General features: G+C 43.7%; 1 protein-coding gene across 4 annotated transcripts in view; it reads right to left on the reverse strand.

Annotated features, from left to right (window-relative positions):
- WDR11 (WD repeat domain 11) overlaps positions 1-19,773 on the reverse strand; it is a 156,148-nt gene that overhangs the window by 33,831 nt on the left and 102,544 nt on the right. For all 4 annotated transcript variants that reach the window (XM_044296331.1, XM_044296330.1, XM_044296329.1 and 1 more), the window contains 3 exons: positions 17,298-17,422; positions 9,473-9,620; positions 1,973-2,079 (listed from right to left, as the gene is read on the reverse strand). In XM_044296331.1, coding sequence (XP_044152266.1) covers positions 1,973-2,079; positions 9,473-9,620; positions 17,298-17,422 — 380 coding nt within the window. The remainder of the gene's footprint in view (positions 1-1,972; positions 2,080-9,472; positions 9,621-17,297; positions 17,423-19,773) is intronic.

Consider the following 19,773-nt stretch of genomic DNA (forward strand, 5'->3'; position numbering starts at 1 on the left):
TGTTTCCTGAACATGATTATGGGGGCGGCCATCTTGCCCGAGCTGTTCTTAACAGCATTTAGAAAGCATTAAGCAAATTGCTTTACGGCAGCCACATGGTCCATAGACACAACGGTCAGGAGGGGACCTCATTGTCTTCCATGGGAGAGTTTTCTGGGCATGCTCTGTGACCTGGGCAGAAGTCATTATACAAGAAAAAAAAAGATAAGCTCTGACAATCACCTTTTGTGAATGGTGGATCCGGTCTTATCTATACACAGAGGTGATACCATTACAGGCAGGACTAGAATGACAGCTAAGCAGGTAACTGCAGTAGAGTGATCTGTACAGACCAATGAGTGGCGCTTCTTATTTTGCTTAGAGGCCAGTGCGAAAACTGCAGGATTTTATGTTTTTTGTTTAAATATAGATTAGGGATAAGCAAACCCGTGGAAGTTCGGGTTCGCCGGGTTCGGGCAAACTTTAGGTCAAAGTTCGGATTCGGGACTCCGAATTTAACCCAAACCCCATTGTGAAGTCACTTGGTACCTGAACTTCACTTTATAGAACATGGTTATATCGGAAATTTATGTAATTTTTAAGAAGGAATGCAAAAGCGACACCTTTAGAGGCATTTCATTTTGCATTCCATCATAACAGAAGTCTAAGGGAGCATAACGGATCCGTCCTGGTTTCCTGTTATGCAGGACAGGACTCTATGACGGATTGCAAAATGGAATGCCTCTTAAGCCTCTTGCACACAAACGTTTTTTTTTTCCCGTTTCCGTTCTGTTTTTTTACGGACCGTATACGGAACTATTCATTTAAATGGATCCACAAAAACAACGGAATTCCGTATTTCCGTTCAAAGATAGAACATGTCCTATTATTGTCCGCATAACGGACAAGGATAGTACTGTTCTATCAGGGGCCAGCTGTTCCGTTCCACAAAAAACTGAATGCACGCGGACGTCATCCGTATTTTTTGCGGATCCGTTTTTGCGGACCGCAAAATACTGAAAAAGCCATACGGTTGTGTGCAAGAGGCCTAAACATGTCCCTTTTGAATTCTGTCTTAAGAATTACGTTATTTTCCGATATAACCATGTTATAACGGAAAATAGTAATTCATAGAAAGTAATTCATAAATTGCCTGCATCTAGCCCGACAAGGGGGTTTGGCCTAACAGTAAGGGGTGTGGCCATAGGGAAAGGGGTGTGGCCTAACTCAGCATTTTGCATCAAAATTACAACACTAAGGCTACCTTCACATCAGCGGTTTCCATTCCGCTACTGAGATCCATTATAGGATCTCAATACAGGAGGAAAATACTTCAGTTTTGTCCCCATTCATTGTCAAAGGGGACAAAACTGAACTGAACGGAGTGCACCAGAATGCATTTCGCTCCATTTGGTTGCGCTCCCATCGCGGATAGAAAAAAAAACGCTGCAAGCAGCATTTTTGAGTATGTCATGGTATGTGGCTCAAGATGGATCTGGCATGAAACACAATATAAGTGAATAGTGCCAGGTCCGTTTTCTCGGACACAAAATAAAACGGATTCGTCCCCCACTGACTTGCAATGCTTTTAGTGCCGGATCAGTCATGGCTATTTTAGAGATAATACAACCGGATTCATTCATAATGGATGCGGACTGGCTGTATTAGCGTGACGCAGATGTAAAAGTAGTATAAGCCATACTACCCCTGCACCACATTTATCATCCAGCCTGAGCCCCTGTGTGCAGGTCTAGACAGCCTAAGCTTGCGCCATCTATAGGATTAGTAAATCTGCCTCTGTATGTACACTTGTATGTATCCACATGATTAAGGATGGTGTAGTTCTGCTTCTAAATCCAGCTGCTTTCAGAATCCCCCATTATATTTAAAATGGCAATCCAAATTCACTGAAAAAAACAACAACTCTTCCAATAAACTTCTCGGTTTTGAATTAAAAGTTCGACATTGAGTGACACAAGCCACAGAGACTCACCTTGAGACCCGGGCCTTTAAGTCCCAGAAGTTTAGGTTTCCATCCACGTCTCCCAGAACCAAAGTGTCTCCCTTCCAAGCAATGCAGGAGATGCTTCCCATACTGCCCTGTAGATTACAGACATGATGTTACGAAGAATAAAATATCAGATGAAAAATCTGTATAGTTCATTAACTCCACAATATACAATGTCAGTTGTTGATGGCCTCGTCCCTTGGATCCCCATGGTTTTCTTAACCCATCTCAGCCCTACAAACTGCCAAGACCCCTTCTGTAGCTTCTGTAGTAAAAGTCATTCAGCAGAAGGGGTCCTGGAGCTTTAGGCTGGGCCCAGATGTGGAGAATAATTTCAAATGTGTTACATAAGGATTTTTGCTGCCGATTTGGCACAGATTTTATGATGCAAATCTGCTGTAAAAATATGCATAATTTCCACAAAAGAGTAAGTACGCTGCAGATCTGAAAATCCGTAGCATGCTCCGATTTCAGTGTAGAACACTTCTGGTACAGTAGGTGTAGATAGGGTTTGGAGAACCCCATCCGCTTGCACTCTAAATTCCAGCAAATCTGCCATGTGTTGGAAATCTGACACATTTTATTACCAGATCCACTGCAAAAAATCTGAACCTACACTCAGATTTTTGCCTCCCATTAAAAAAACAGCAACATTTCGACAGAAAAGTATTTTCAAGCTATATCTAGCTTGAAAAAGACTTTGCTGTAGAAACTTTGCTATTTTTTTCGATGTTAATAAACACAAAATTGGATTCAAGACTGGGAGTGCTGCGGTTTTGCATCTATTTTTTGGGCTACCAAGGGGGCCCTCAGGCCGGGGCCTGGCACTGCGAGCACCACCGCCATTTTACACGGAAATTGACTAACAAGTGACGCTGTCCTGTTTTCACTTTGACGAGTTTTCCACCAAACTGACACTGTCAAAAGACAGTGTGAGCAGGGTCTATATCTGCACATTGTTTTCTCATGTATATACAGGCGCATTCGGAAGAACACTCCGTCTTTTGCGGTCTGCAAATTGTGGATACGAAAAAAACACGGATGCTGCCCGTGAGTGTTCCGCACAGAGAGGGCGGTCCATTATAGAAATGCCTATGATTGCGGACAAGAATAGGACATGCTCTAAAAATTTTGTGGGGCCACAGAACGGAACAACGAATGCGAACAGCACACAGTGTGCAGTCCCCATCTTTTGCGGCCCCATTGAAATGAATGGGACCGCACCCGTTATGCAATTTTGTGGACTCATTCATATGGTCATCTGAATGAGCCTTAAGATATAATGGAAGCTGGAGGAATTTCTGATGACCAGATCCCCAGGAAACGCCTGCGAGGAAGTCAATGAGAACATTGGGGGAGGGGAAAGTGGAGATGTTGCCCATAGCAACCACTCAGAAAGCTTTAATTTTTCAAAAGCGTTTACAATGTGGAATCTGGTTGCTATGGGCAACTCCTCGACTTTTCCTGTGCACCAGTTAACTCTCCTCCATTGTGTAGCAGGCGTCTTATTACAATACTACATTATAACAGGTAACTATATCTGTAGATATTCATCTTGTTCGCGTCTTCTAAATAAATCCTGTTTATATGTCACTGATGCTAAACATGTCAACCCGGTGGTAGATGTAGTTAAAGCCTTGTCAAGTGCACCGAGTGGTATATATAATGTGTACCAATCCCCTGGGCACCACTATACCATCTTCACACGTGTCTAATGTGCAGCTGACCCAGCAGATCCGGCCCTAAAGGCGAGACTCTGCAGTAATTACATCAGGTCCTTGCCGTAAAAGTGACAACACCGGCTGAGCAATGTGTGATTCACAAGCCTCCTAAGAAGTAATCCCGGCACCAAAATAATGCATGATGACAAATGGGCTACTTGCTGGCTCCTGATGGCTCCTCATGTTGTCGAGTACATCAATACATATAACTGATGCTACTCCATAGCACGTGAGGGCAGGAAACGTATAGGATCTCTGAAAATCTGAAATCTAGGACTAAACATATCAGCTATACGCAAGATCCCAAGGAGATACTGGTGTCTACCACTAAAACTAGACCAATGATCTCATTATCTAACATGCGAAAGAGACTGGAGGATAATGAATCTTTACTGTGGCCATGACCTAAAATGATAGCCAGGGGTTAGACCAGCTGGACTTGTGGGGAACTGCTGATCGCTGCATCGGCTTCCATTTGAAAAGTGTTTCCCCTTTAAAGGGCATCTGTCAGCAGCTTTGTACCTATGAAACCAGCGGACCTGTTTCATGTGCACTTGGCAGCTGAAGGCGTCTGTGTTGGTCCCATATTCATATGTGCCCACATTGCTGAGAAAAATTATGTTTTACTAAATGCAAATGAGCCTCTAGGAGCAATAGGGGTGTTACTGTTACACCTAGAGGCTCAGCTCTCTCTGTAACTGCCCAGCCCTGTCTTCACTGTCTGGCCCTGTCAAATAAAATGGAGAGGGCACACCAATTGCAGAGAGAACTGAGCCTCCTAGGTGTAACGGCAACGCCCCCATTGCATATACACTGCCTGTCTCCAAAAAGTCGCCACCAAAAAAAAGCCTTTAGCTTTCATTACGGCACGCATTCGCTGCGGCATTGTTTCGATAAGCTTCTGCAATGTCACAAGATTTATTTCCATCCAGTGTTGCATTCATTTTTCACCAAGATCTTGCATTGATGATGGTAGAGTCTGACCACTGCGCAAAGCCTTCTCCAGCACATCCCAAAGATCTCAATGGGGTTAAGGTCTGGACTCTGTGGTGGCCAATCCATGTGTGACAATGATGTCTCATGCTCCCTGAACCACTCTTTCACAATTTGAGCCCGATGAATCCTGGCATTGTCATCTTGGAATATGCCCGTGACATCAGGGAAGAAAAAATCCATTGATGGAATAACCTGGTCATTCAGTATGTTCAGGTAGTCAGCTGACCTCATTCTTGGAGCACATACTGTTGCTGAACCTAGACCTGACCAACTGCGGCAACCCCAGATCATAGTACTGCCCCCACAGGCTTGTACAGTAGGCACTAGGCATGATGGGTGCATCAGTTCATCTGCCTCTCTTCTTACCCTGATGCGCCCATCACTCTGGAACAGGGTAAGTCTGGACTCATCAGACCACATGACCTTCTTCCATTGCTCCAGAGTCCAATCTTTATGCTCCCTAGCAAATTGAAGCCTTTTTTCTGGTTTCCCTCACCGATTAGTGGTTTTCTTACGGCTACACAGCTGTTCAGTCCCAATCCCTTGAGTTCCCTTCGTATTGTGCGTGTAGAAATGCTCTTACTTTCACTATTAAACATAGCCCTGAGTTCTACTGTTGTTTTTCTTTGTTTTGATTTCACCAAACGTTTAAGTGATCGCCGATCATGATCATTCAGGAATTTTTCCCCACCACATTTCTTTCTCGAATACGATGGGTCCCCACTATCCTCCCAGTTTTGAATAATGCGTTGGACAGTTCTTAACCCAATTTTTGTAATTTCTGCAATCTCCTTAGATCAGGCATCCTCAAACTGCGGCCCTCCAGCTGTTGCAAAACTACAACTCCCAGCATGCCTGAACAGCCTACAGGTATCAGCGTACAGCAAGGCATTGTGGGAGTTGTAGTTTTACAACAGCTGGAGGGCCGCAGTTTGAGGATGCCTGCCTTAGATGTTTTCTCTGCTTGATGCATGCCAATGATTTGACCCTTCTCAAACAGACTAACATCTTTTCCACGACCACGAGATGTGTCTTTCGACATGGTTGTTTAAGAAATGAGAAGAAACTCATTGCACCAGTTGGGGTTAAATAACTTGTTGCCAGCTAAAAGATAATGGCCCATGCAGTAATTATCCAATAGGAGGCTCATACCTATTTGCTTAGTTAAATCCAGGTTGCGACTTTTTTTTTTGGACAGGCAGTGTATTAAAACATCACTTTTCTAAGGCAAATATGAACAAGGGACCAACACAGATGCCTTCAGCTGCCAAGTGCACATGAAACAGGTCAGCGAGGTACAAATCTGCTGACAGATGCCCTTTAAAAATCCTCACATACAAAGCTTTCACCAAAGGTTTTGACATTCGGGGCAGGGCGTTCCATACATCAAGGAGCAATGAGGCTGACTAGATGACATTATCACAGATGTAACTGCAATGGTGGTGTGGAACTGGTTGTTCAAAAATGCCACAAATGCCCATTGTTTTGCCATGGATGAAGATTTCTTGGGGGGGGGGAGCAGTGTTATGTTTTGCATGAGCCATGTTGTTGAAAACTCAATGGTAAAACTCAAAAATTTCTTGATAAAAAAATAAAAATAAAAAGATAAAAGATAACTTTCTGGTTGCTTGCAGCCGCTACTAGAGTGGCTCCTCTGCCAGGCCGTCAGTAGACACAGTCTGTGTCTGTAGCTAGACAGAAGGGAGCGATACACAATGCCTGCCTCCTGCTGATAGAGGTGCAGGGCAAGAGCGGGGAACGTGATCTCTCTGCCACCGCCCGGCTATATTATTCAAATACTCCAGCTCATAAAGAGAACAATTCCACTAAAAAAGGCACAATATGAAAATATTGTATATGTAATATACAACTATACAAGTGAAGAGTCACTGACAGATAAAGTACACAACTTGTGATGAACTTGGATATTCCGGGACTAACGTCATTAACGTAGGTTTCTCTCCTAAACTGACTGCACTATCATATTTACGGCTATTTGTGGCTGCATCCTGAGCCGATGATCGCTGTCTGAGAAAGCTGCCTTTATCTGGGTCACTAGTCTCCTTGGGCGAGTGAATAGAGACTTACACGCACTGTATACCGTGATGCCCTACACAAAGACAAGGACAGGGAGGAAGGTCAGCTACAGACAAAATGCACATTAAAAGCAGGGCGCAAAACTGTTAGTAACTTTATGACTTTTGTCTCTACAAATCATCACACGCGGTATAATCTACGGCAGGGACGCACAATCCCTTTCAGTGCAGACCAAACCCTCAGTCTGCCGCTGTTATGGGGGGCACTGTGTGGCTGACACTTTTAGGGTACGTCCACATCTAACAGATTTACCCCTTATTCTGTCTGATAGTAAAAGCTCAGGGATGATACACAAACATTAAATCTGCAGCATCAAATCATACGGAATTGCTTGTCAATTCAAAGCAGAAGATTGATTTTATTTTTTGCTGTGGATATTCAATCTGAATTGCAAAGCCGCTGAAAAGATAGAAGTCAGTGGGGAACATCCAACAGAACTTGACATCTGGTGGATTTAAAAAATCCACACCGCAGGTCAGTTTCCACATGGAAAATGTACACAGCGTGTGGATGAGATTTCTACAAACGTCATGCACTTTTCAGATGCTGTAATCTGCAAAACCCTGACGGGAAATCTGCAGAAAATCTGTTATGTGTGAGTGAGCCCTTATGGGAAAGATTATGGAGGAGATTTATCAAACTGGTGTAAAGTAGAACTGGCTTAGCTGTCAATAGCAACCAATCAGATTTCACCTTTCATTTTCCAAAGGAGCTGTGATAAATGAAAGGTGGAATCTGATTGGCTGCTATGGGCAACTAGGCCAGTTTTACTTTACACCAGTTTGCTAAATCTCCCCTATGTGGCTATACCAGTTCCCAGATGTGTAGGGTACTGTAGCCGGCCCAATTCACTGTTGGCTGCAGTTCTCTGCACTGCGGGAGGTCAAGGCGCTGTTGTGCAGATAAATTAGGCACTTTTATACTCGGGATCAGTGAGGGTTCCAGAGGTCAGTTCACTACCTATCATAAAATGATGGGATATCCTAAGCTATATGCCGTCACTTTATAAGATGGGAACACCCCTTTAAAGTTAGAGGAGAAACTGTTACTATGCTATGCATGATGTAGACCATGATATCACATTATCTAGAGTTCTTCTTTAAAGAGGTATTCCAGTAGGAGACATGTATGACATATCTATACCATACAATTCTAACAGGTTTGGGAGCTGTAAAGATGTGTGTCTCTCTCCATTGTAATTTACAGGATTTCAATGGTTGTGTGGCCACCTCGTCTCCGGAGTGCCAAACAAGGGAGCATGGGGGTCTCCTTTTTTTTTTTCAATAGGACGGAACCGCAACTATCAGACATTTATCATATATACAGATGATATAGCATAAATTTATCATAGGTTCATTGCTGTCTGACACTGGGACCCTCATACAAGAAAAGGTTGGGCACCCCCGGGGTCTTCCCATCTGATAACGTTGCAGCATATAACATTATGATCCGCGAGTTCTGACCTCTGGATCCCTCACTGACTGGAAGAATGACGCTCCACAAGTGCTGGACATTTCTCTAGTTCCATGGGACCTACCTGGATTTGGCACATTGATGTAGACTCTTGTGTACTGCCACAGTGCAGCTTTCTACAATCCCCTGTCATCAGCTTTCTTATTTTGTAATTGCATTGGTGATTTTCATCAACGCTTATGACATTTACACTATGTGATCTAGGGAGTTCACAAAATGGTTACCTCCATAGTGGAAAAGGTGATGGTTTAGGGTACTTTCACACTTTTTTTCCGGCACTGAGTTCCGTCAAAAGTGCTCAATGCCGGAAAAGAACTGATCAGTTATATCCCCATGCATTCTGAATGGAGAGCAATCCGTTCAGGATGCATCAGGACGTCTTCAGTTCAATATGTCTGTGAAGGTTCTCATTTATGCAGGTCATGGTATATCTGTAATGAATAAATCAAGGCAACTGGACTTACTGTAGATTTCTTGAAAACGTTTCACTCGTTTTTCCAACGAGCTTTCTCAATTCTGAGTGACTGTACAAGAATTAATTCCCAGAGAATTCTTGTACAGTCGCTCAGAATTGAGAAAGCTTGTTGGAAGAACGAGTGAATCGTTTTCAAGAAATCTACAGTAAGTCCATTTGCCTTGATTTATTATTTACAGATATCTTCAGTTAGTCTTTTTGACTGATCAGGCAAAATATAAAACCGCAGCATGCTACGATTTTATCTCCGGCCCAAAAAACTGAAGACTTGCCTGAATGCCGGATCCGCCATTTTTTCCCATAGGAATGTATTAGTGCAAAATACTGGAATGCCTGATACATCCTTCAGGCCTGCGCATGCACAGACCGAAAAAAAGGTGATGACACCGGAAAGACGGATCAGGCATTTTAATGCATTTTTCTGACTGATTAGGCATTTTTAAGACTGATCAGGATCCTGGTCAGTCTTATAAATGCTATCAGTTGGCAAACATTTTGCTGGATCTGTCTGCCGCAACTGTGAAAGTAGCCTTAGTGAAGCTTTAATATTTGATGGGTCACGATCACGAGTCATAAAGCGAATGAATAAAACAAACTGGGCAAGAGAACCTCGATGACAACAAACTGCGGCATTTATTTTCTGTGCAGCTAAATGGCAGTATTCCCTTCACTTCCCTGCAGGGCAAACCTGCCATTGGCATAAAAGCAGAGAGATGAACTCACATCTGGGGGAATCCTGGCGCTGTCTTTCACAGTGTTCCCTTCCACGGTAAGGTGATAAACTTGCCCATCTGTGTCTGCAAACACAAAGTGTTCCCGTGCAGAGATATTCTGGCTCAGCTCCGACTTGCTCTCCGCCTCCTGTAACAGACTAATACGGCAGGTAAATGCTGGCACCAGCTACTTAGTCATTCTCTTTGCCACTCTTCCTTCTAATTGCCTCATTAGTGCAGCATTAATACACAGTCAATGGCCATACAGGGAGAAATGTACAAAGCGGAAAACCAGCAGCCTTCATGATCCGTTCTTCAGGCTAATGCGCCGGTTTTCTATAGAAGTCTGTGCCATTCTTCTGCCAAATCACCCACATGGACATTGATTGGATGAGAGGTTGGAAAGTAATAAAATGCAGCAGCATGTGGGAGTCATTTTATCTATCGACCTGCAAGAACAATTTCCTTTATCTCAAACCAGAAGATACATCGGGATGGCACTGGGACAGTCTCCCGGCTCAGGACTCTGCCCTTTGAATTAAACTGGCCATATGGCTCAGCCTCCCATACACATGCAAGCGTGGGACGGCTGAGCCATGTGGCGTAGCGATCGTGAAAAAAGGGGAGGCGACTGCTTACAGGGCTGTAACTCACAAGGGGCAACCCAGGAGGAGGACTAAAAGATTTTATTGTCAGGGTCCCCTCAACAGTATTATACAATGACATCACAATATATACAGTGACATAACATACAGTGTAGGTAACTGACGAAGCAGCTGACGGGCCTGGTCTGAGAGAACGATTTTGACTAGCCACAGGAGTGGGGGTTGCGAAGAAGTTGCTGGGGTGAGGTGGGGCCTCGTTCATTTCTGGTTACGCCACTGGGCTGAGCATTCATGTGCTCTGAAAAGGGTGTGGGGGGGGGGGGGGGGGGGGGCCCCGCCAGTTGTCATTGCCAGATTCCTCTAGCAGCGACTTATCTTCTCTGAGAACGGAAGGATAGGACATCATGGAATCTAACAGCCTGCTCCTTCTTTCCCCCTGGAGCACCACTATACACATTAGATGATCTTTGAGTTCAATAATCTAATGTTTATGGCTAGCCTTAGAGTGGTGCTGCTTAGTGTCAGCGCTTCCTGCTACGGCAGACCTGTCCCACCTCTTTATTACACCGACGATAACTCACTTGAATGGGCGGAAAAATCGAAGGAAGTCACGGCACTCCAAAGGCTATTCAGTGTTTTTATTACACCACAAAATCAGCAGCAACGTTTCGACAATAGTCTTTTTCAAGCTACAAGCATGTTCACAAATGACTCACAATATATAAGGGTACTAATTCATACCAATTACCCAGTGAATGTGCACTAACACAAATCCCACCCCTTCTCAGGTACATACAATCATATAACTAATTAATCAACCATCATGTGTATTTAATATGAGGCTTACCAAGCGTTCACATGTGCGGCTGTCACTGTGTAGTGCATCCATGGCGAGCGGCGTCTTCCGCATACGAATGCGCCTGCGCGAACATCCTAACGGGATTCACATACAACTCAACGTCATCTAAGCAGTCACATGACCATTGACGCTGTTCTCGGTCACCTGACTGGTGACGTGTCTAAGCGTCTACTCGCTGTCATAGTAACCACAGGTCCTATAGGGGAAAACTTTCCTATCATGTAGATTCCTTCGTTGGATATTATTTTTAATACACACTGAGGATTACACAGACGCCGGTCACCATGGGCGCAACATCAGAGAGACAGCCTTATTAAACAACAATGAAAAATAAACAAAAACAGAAACAGCGACGAGAGAACCGATCTCAGCAGGCCATCTATAAAACCTCAGTCATAGCTAAATTGCAGTTCAGTACACCAACTGTAAATATGTCAGGCGGAGACACATGATCTCACACATAAATATGATCGCATAAAGAGAGATCAAAAAAAGGGAATCAACATGAGATCCCATTGGAGAAATTTCAGAAAAGATCCTACTAGTAAAACAACACAGGGCTGTGTAAACAGTATGGTCCTCCCAATATTCATTTAATTGGAAAAATATTATTCAAGAGTGGCAAGTGTAACATAAAGGTTGAGATCCCGTGCTATACACGGTGCAAAGTAATCAGACCCACCCAAGTGCTGATAGCCAGGGGTGTAGCAGTATGATATGCTCAAAATCACACTGTCCACTGTTGTTGGACAAGGAGTACTAGGGCCTCGATTTTTCTGATATTTGTGGGGTCCATGAGGCCGGGACCTGACGTCACGAGCACCGCCGCAAAGCCTCTTGAATGAATTCAAGTAAGTGGTGCTGTCCTACTACTCTTTTTCGTCTGATCCGTTTGGGCCTGAGGACTTGCACACTGTCCATGGATTGAAAACAACTAGTTTTTTCGTGTTTTTTTCATGGATTTGAGCGGCATAAGCATAATGGCTACACCACACAGCTCTGTTTATTCAAGTGATCAAATCAATCACATCCTGAGTGGCGACGAGGGTGAGGGAGCCTTCCTGAACAAACCGACTGCTGATTCCATCAAGCGCAGGTTGGTGAATGAGAGAAAACAACTTATTAATTCGGAACTACATCTCCTAACCCTAAGAGAATACTACAGGGTGAGTCGCATACCTCGGGGTCTGAGGACTCACTTCAGACCAATTTTGTTTCCTGAGAATCAAGAATTCCTAAATAAATTCATGGAAATTGCGAATCGGTTCTCCATGGACATTATGTTATTGAATATGGAGTTCTTACAGAAGGACACAATCAAAATTAATACAAGGGTGCAGGAGCACGAGGAGCGACTAAAATCAATCACCAGCACACAGGAATACGACAAATTCCTTGACCAAATCAAAGGAGATCTTCATAAATACCGCCTTAATATTGAGGAGACTAAAAGGCAGAAGTGGTCTAGAGATGAGGAGGATTACACCAAGGGGAACATCTATAAAAGAACACAACCAGAGGTCAATAAATTCAGGTCACAGAAAAAACGCAGATTCCAGAGACCAAGGGGACGTCGTACAGACTTCACTGATACGGACTCCTCCACTGAGGGCATCAATGGGACTGATTTTTTAGGATCGGGACCCCTAAGGGACACAGGGGAAGACGCAGGGGAGGACGCAAACATCACCAGCATAGAAGGAACAACCAGGAATATCCGCTCAACACGGTCAGCCAAACCACCGGTGGGAACCAAAACACCTGTGTCACAGCAGGGGAGAAGAGGTGCACAGAAGTCGGCACAATGAATGGGACTCAATTGGTGGTAAATATTTCCTCTTATGACCTCACTGATGTGGAATTAAGAGTATTGAATAAGGGATTGTCTTTTTGCCCTACATCCACGGTTGACTGGTTTCAAAATGAAATTGATTTGTTACATTTCTTTAGGCGGATTAAGTTAAAAGTTTTTTTCAATGATCAGACTCAAAGACCCAGGGAGGGACTTCCTCCCGGGGCCTCTGATGACACTGAGCACAGTATTTTAAGATTGACTGATTTGGGGCTACACATTAAGAGTGATTTCCAACCCCCGATATACCACAAAGCAATAGACACTTTTGTATCCTTGGTCCGGTCGGATGTCACTAGATTGAGACAGCAGAATGATGGTGTCTCCGGTTCTAACCTGACCAAGGATGAAAAAGTTGCATTGACCTCCCTTGGTCGGCGTAAAGAGCTTACGATTAAGGCAGCCGACAAGGGAGGGGCAATTGTGGTTATGAATACTACACAATATGTCAGTGAAATTGAAAAACAACTGCAAGACACAGAAGTGTATAGACAAGTCAATGAAGATCCGAAATTCGGTGTGATGAAGAAAATAAAAATACTGGTAGATAATGCTTATGCTAATAACATCATAGATGTAAAATTCCATAGCTATCTGATAGAGAAACATCCAGTGACGCCCACCCTATATGTCTTACCAAAGATACACAAAGATCTATACAACCCGCCAGGACGTCCCATAGTGGCGGGTATAGATTCCGTCTTTGCCCCTGCGGCTGTGTTCATCGACAAAGTGTTGAGGTCTGCGGCAACGGGGGCAAAGTCATATGTGAGGGATACGACTGAATTCCTCAACAGGATCCAACAGTTGACGTTCGGTGCGGGTGATAGACTGGTGTCCTTCGATGTCACCAGTCTATATACCTGCATTGAACATGAAAAAGGCTTGGAAGCGGTGCAGTGGGCCTTGCAACAAACTGACCATCCCGCTATAGTATGTGAATTTGTCAGCTCACTGTTGGAGATCCTGCTGACGAGTAACTATTTTAGCTTTGATAAAAAGTTTTATATCCAAAATCGTGGGACTGCCATGGGGTCGAATATGGCCCCGACATATGCCAACATCTATATGACATATGTGGAGGAGTCGTTTATATACCCATCCACCCTGTTCCATTTTGTGTCCGGGTGGATGAGGTATATAGACGACATCTTCCTCATATGGTCAGGGACTGATGTGGAGTTAGGAGAGTTTCATGACTTAATCAATAGTGTCCATACACAACTGAAGTTCACTAGGGTGGATTCGTTGCACTCCATACAATTTCTAGACACATCAGTCTATGTGGCTGAAAGCGGTCTTCAAACAGACATTTTTGTCAAACCAACGGATCGAAATAGTATGTTACGCTTTGACAGCGCTCACCCTAAGAACATGCTGAGTTCTCTTCCATATAGTCAACTTCTAAGGGTGAGACGCATCATCTCAGATGATAAAAAAATGGATGAGGGATTGCAGGCAATGAGCTCTAAGTTCATAGCCAGAAGGTATCCCAAAAAGTTGGTTCAGAGACATCTTGACAAAGTCAGACAACATACAAGGACGCATTTGTTGACCTCGACTAGAATTAAAACTGACAATAAGAGATTACCCTTTGTGTCCACACATTCGGTTTTGAGCAAACAAATAACAGATTCGCTCAGACGAAATTGGTCGATCCTGACACGCTCTTTCCCAGACATTGCCGAGTTTCAGACACCACCGCTTATGTCCTACAGAAGGTCTAAAAATCTTGGAGATCAGTTGGTGCATTCCTTTCTGCAGAGGCCTGACAAGTCACGCCTCTCCAGAAAGGGATGCTATCCCTGCCTCAACTGTTGCAATTGCAATAATGTACAGAAGGGACAAACCTTTTTCCATCCACATAGTGGGAAGAGGTATGATATAAAGGGTTTCTACACGTGCTCTTCTGAATTTGTGATCTATACATTGCAGTGCCCGTGTGGTCTCATCTATGTGGGTGAGACCACACAGGCCTGCAAATTGAGAATTAACCAACACAGGTATTCCATTCGGAAACTGTTTACGAAAATGGAGAGCATGTCTGGAAATCTGGAGAGTGAACTCCCGGTCCCAGAACATTTTTACAGATTCAAACATACCGTTGCACAGTTGAGGTTTAGGGTTATTGATGGCGTTCCCGCGCCTCAGAGAGGGGGCGATCGGGAACGACTACTGAAACGTCTGGAACTCAGATGGATCTTTGAGTTGGACACCATTGAGCCCAAGGGACTCAATCGGGAGTTCAAGGTGGGTTCTCTCTTCTGAGTCGTCTAACAGGATGTGAAAAGAAAGGGGTTTTTATATGTAATAAGTAACAGTACCCGATATATAATCGAGATTATAAATTTTAAATTTTATTCTTCTTGTTGTATTTTTGTGTTTTTCACTAATAGATGAGGCATCCACGCGGGATGTGCGCGAAGGATGGGAACAGTGACCTGGGAGCCGTCCAGCAGGTTATTATATTATTGCACGTGTTGTGCATTAGGTTCCACTAACTGATTATGTGTGGCGGAAACACATTATTCATTAAATTAACAATTTGATTAGATCCTACATTATCCATCTTGGAGGCTACTTCATGTAGACAGAAGAATCTGGATGGCTGGTGACATAGGTTGTTTTTTATTGGAGTTCTTAGATCTGTGTAGGAGACTTTGGGGGTAAGCATGATAGGGGTCCACCTGACGGTGGGGCCCAGACCATGCGGGGGCACACAACGGTGGTCCCTCTTTTGATAGAGGGGGGACGATGGTTGTGGCCCTAGTACTCCTTGTCCAACAACAGTGGACAGTGTGATTTTGAGCATATCATACTGCTACACCCCTGGCTATCAGCACTTGGGTGGGTCTGATTACTTTGCACCGTGTATAGCACGGGATCTCAACCTTTATGTTACACTTGCCACTCTTGAATAATATTTTTCCAATTAAATGAATATTGGGAGGACCATACTGTTTACACAGCCCTGTGTTGTTTTACTAGTAGGATCTTTTCTGAAATTTCTCCAATGGGATCTCATGTTGATTCCCTTTTTTTGATCTCTCTTTATGCGATCATATTTATGTGTGAGATCATGTGTCTCCGCCTGACATATTTACAGTTGGTGTACTGAACTGCAATTTAGCTATGACTGAGGTTTTATAGATGGCCTGCTGAGATCGGTTCTCTCGTCGCTGTTTCTGTTTTTGTTTATTTTTCATTGTTGTTTAATAAGGCTGTCTCTCTGATGTTGCGCCCATGGTGACCGGCGTCTGTGTAATCCTCAGTGTGTATTAAAAATAATATCCAACGAAGGAATCTACATGATAGGAAAGTTTTCCCTTATAGGACCTGTGGTTACTATGACAGCGAGTAGACGCTTAGACACGTCACCAGTCAGGTGACCGAGAACAGCGTCAATGGTCATGTGACTGCTTAGATGACGTTGAGTTGTATGTGAATCCCGTTAGGATGTTCGCGCAGGCGCATTCGTATGCGGAAGACGCCGCTCGCCATGGATGCACTACACAGTGACAGCCGCACATGTGAACGCTTGGTAAGCCTCATATTAAATACACATGATGGTTGATTAATTAGTTATATGATTGTATGTACCTGAGAAGGGGTGGGATTTGTGTTAGTGCACATTCACTGGGTAATTGGTATGAATTAGTACCCTTATATATTGTGAGTCATTTGTGAACATGCTTGTAGCTTGAAAAAGACTATTGTCGAAACGTTGCTGCTGATTTTGTGGTGTAATAAAAACACTGAATAGCCTTTGGAGTGCCGTGACTTCCTTCGATTTTTCTGATATTTGTGGGGTCCATGAGGCCGGGACCTGACGTCACGAGCACCGCCGCAAAGCCTCTTGAATGAATTCAAGTAAGTGGTGCTGTCCTACTACTCTTTTTCGTCTGATCACTTGAATGGGCGCCATGTAATATTTCATTTAATGTATCCCCGGCTACAACTTTCCTTGACAATAACAGATGACTGACGGATGTTTTTGGAAGGTAGACCCAAGTCAATCAGCTGATGGTCATGCTGGATTGGTTCCTTGAAGGGGTTGACATAGACAGAACACCAACTTTAACATCAAGATTTGTGTATAATACCCAGACGAGCTGCTGTTATTTATGGATAATGGGAGTAGTAACAAGGAATTAATGAAAGTACTGGTAATTACAAAAGCAAAATCAGTTCATGGCAGATCTACCTGGCTATCCCATGATCCTGAAATGCTTCATTTTTAAGCATGCATAGGCCTTCTGCTTAGGATGTCAGAGCCCCATTCTGCTGGTCTGTGTAGTTCAGGTCACAGCTTTTTTGTTATGTTATATCTATACGGCTGTTTCCTATTTGTAAAATATTATCTATGGTATAAAACATGTCATTATTAGCAGCGGTCAGCTCATTTTACACATATCTTCAAGGCTTCTATTCGTCTCTCTGTCTAAAATGTGACATATAAAATATGGAGAGCAGGCTTTGAACTATTAGCGAAGTGCTAGAGAGCTGGCAGATGCTTTACCTGATGACTGAGGATTCAACACTGCTCAGATCAGCGTCTGAAGAGACTGTCTGACGTGCCATTGCCTCGCGAGCTGCCATATGTTTCTTACGAAGACTCTTCAGATTATGAGAAGGCGACCACTCCTGAGAGACAAAGAAGGAAGAAGCTGCTGGGTTACAATGCCGAGCAAAATAGGAATTAGATATTTACAGATCGCAGGGCGAAACATTTTACCAAATCAGTATGTATAGAATCTACTGAAGGAAAAGCACCAAATGTTGACATGAAGGACACAGCAACAAGCATACTGGCGTCCTGGAGCAAAGTGACAAACAAACGTGCAGATATAGGGCCAGGTTTTGAGCTACAGGTATGATTTGTCTATTGAAAAAAAATATTTCATTCCAATATGTTAATCTTAATTTCCCTAAGATCACTGCTCTCCAAAGCCACCCTTAACCTTAGGGCAAAATGTGAGAAGACGATTTGCAGCTTGAATACAGACTTCTACGAGAGACAGAGAAACAGTCAAGTGCCCCTTATTTGGCTGTTATTCTACACAGACTACGAAGAAAACCGCATGTGAAATTGTCAGTGCTCTCCTACCCTTTACCCTTTTACCCAATTGATGGGACGTGACTGCACCAATCGGACATATATGGCATATCTTATGGCCATACCATAAATTAACCTAAATTACACTCAAAGGAGTGAACACCTAAATAAGGCTCTGATGCTAAAGGAGGACCAAAGGCGTTTCTGCAACGTAGGAAAATACCAGTATTACACATGACGGATGGAGGGCCCTGTTACAGCTTTTGAAACAAAAGCTAACATCAATAGTGGGTATACCCCTACAAAAATGTCAATGTCTCAATAACTTGTCATGTGGCCTTGAGCATCAATTACAGCTTGACAACGACATATTATGCTGTTCACAAGTCAACTTATTGTCTGCTGAGGCATGGCATCCCACTCTTCTTGAAGCACGGCCCTCAGGTCATTGAGGTTCTGGGGTACAGACTTACGAGCCTCTACATGGTGACTCAGCTGATCCCATAGGTTTTCAATGGGATTCAGGTCTGGAGAAAGTGCAGGCCACTCCATTTGAGGTACCCCAGTCTCCAGCAGCCGTTCCCTAATGATGTGACCTTAATGATCTGGCGCATTGTCCTCCATGAAGATAAAGTTAGGCCTGTGTTGTTAATGCAGAGACACAATGACTGGATTAATTACATTATTCAAGTAGTATGAGCTTGTCACTGTACCACTGACAATGTGTAGGGCAGTTCTGTATTGACTAGACACACCTGCCACACTGTAACATTACCACCACCAAAGGCTCGTCTGGTGACAACAGTGGCTGATGCATAGTGCTCTCCTTGACATCCCCAACATCGTTGGCAGCCATCATTTCTGCTCAGCGTGAAAGGACTTTCATCAGTGAACAGCACTGAGGTCCACTAGTCCCTCGTCCAGCTTAGATGCTACCTGGCCCATGCAAGAGGATGATGTCTGTGCCTGGTGGTGTGGTAAGGTACCCTTGCAGGTCACCTAGCACGCAGACCATGGTGATGTAAACCATTTTGAATGGTCTGACATAACACTTGGGTGCCTCTCACCTCCCTAAATGTGCCTGGAGTTGTGCGGTATTCATCATCTGGTTCCGCAAGGCACTGTTCACAATGAAGCGGTCATCAGTGTGGGATGTGGCCAAAGGACATCCACTTCTATGCCTTTCTGTGACTCTTCCAGTCTCTCTGTATCTCAGTTCCAACCTGCAACTCTAAGCTCAGTGGCCACTTCCGCCCGAGAACATCCTACTTGAAGCCTCGCAATGGCGAGGTACTGTTGATGAATTGTTAGGTGTTGTTTTGGTCTTTTGATGTCAAAATGTGAACAGCATGATGAGGAGGACTGTTTAAATACCAATTCTAATTGAACCAAGAAATGTATTGGGTGATTCATGGATCAAACACCAGCAAGTTGTGCAAAAAGTACTGAAACAATGACGTTTTAGAAGGTCACATTACGTTCACCTGTAAAGGTTACAGTGCATTTTCGGTTCCTCCTGAAATTTTACCCACAAGCCAAATAACCCTAACTTTTTGTGAGGAGTGTATGCTAAACATATATACCGCAAGCAGCTGACCAACTCTATAACTAATGCAGTCAGCAGCCGGTTGGGCATGTTTTCTATGTAGTAGTCTGCACGTAAAACAGGTGCAGCCATCACAACTTGGCCAGGTCTGCCTCAGAAACCAATTTCCCCTTTGACTTCTATTGGGAAAAAAAGATGCTACAATTCCTAACCACACCATGACTGTGCCGTGTGGTCGTACCCTAAGGATTACAGAAATATACTTCACAAGTGTCCAGATTGTGGCATTACCTGAATATCTGACGACATGTATGCCTATGGCATTTTTTTGTTGACAAGGTATATCTAGCAAGCATTATTTATCTACTTTTTGCAGAAGTTCAGTTTAGTTTA

The sequence above is a fragment of the Bufo gargarizans genome, chromosome 6 (genome assembly GCF_014858855.1).
Source record: "Bufo gargarizans isolate SCDJY-AF-19 chromosome 6, ASM1485885v1, whole genome shotgun sequence".
NCBI lineage: Eukaryota > Metazoa > Chordata > Amphibia > Anura > Bufonidae > Bufo > Bufo gargarizans.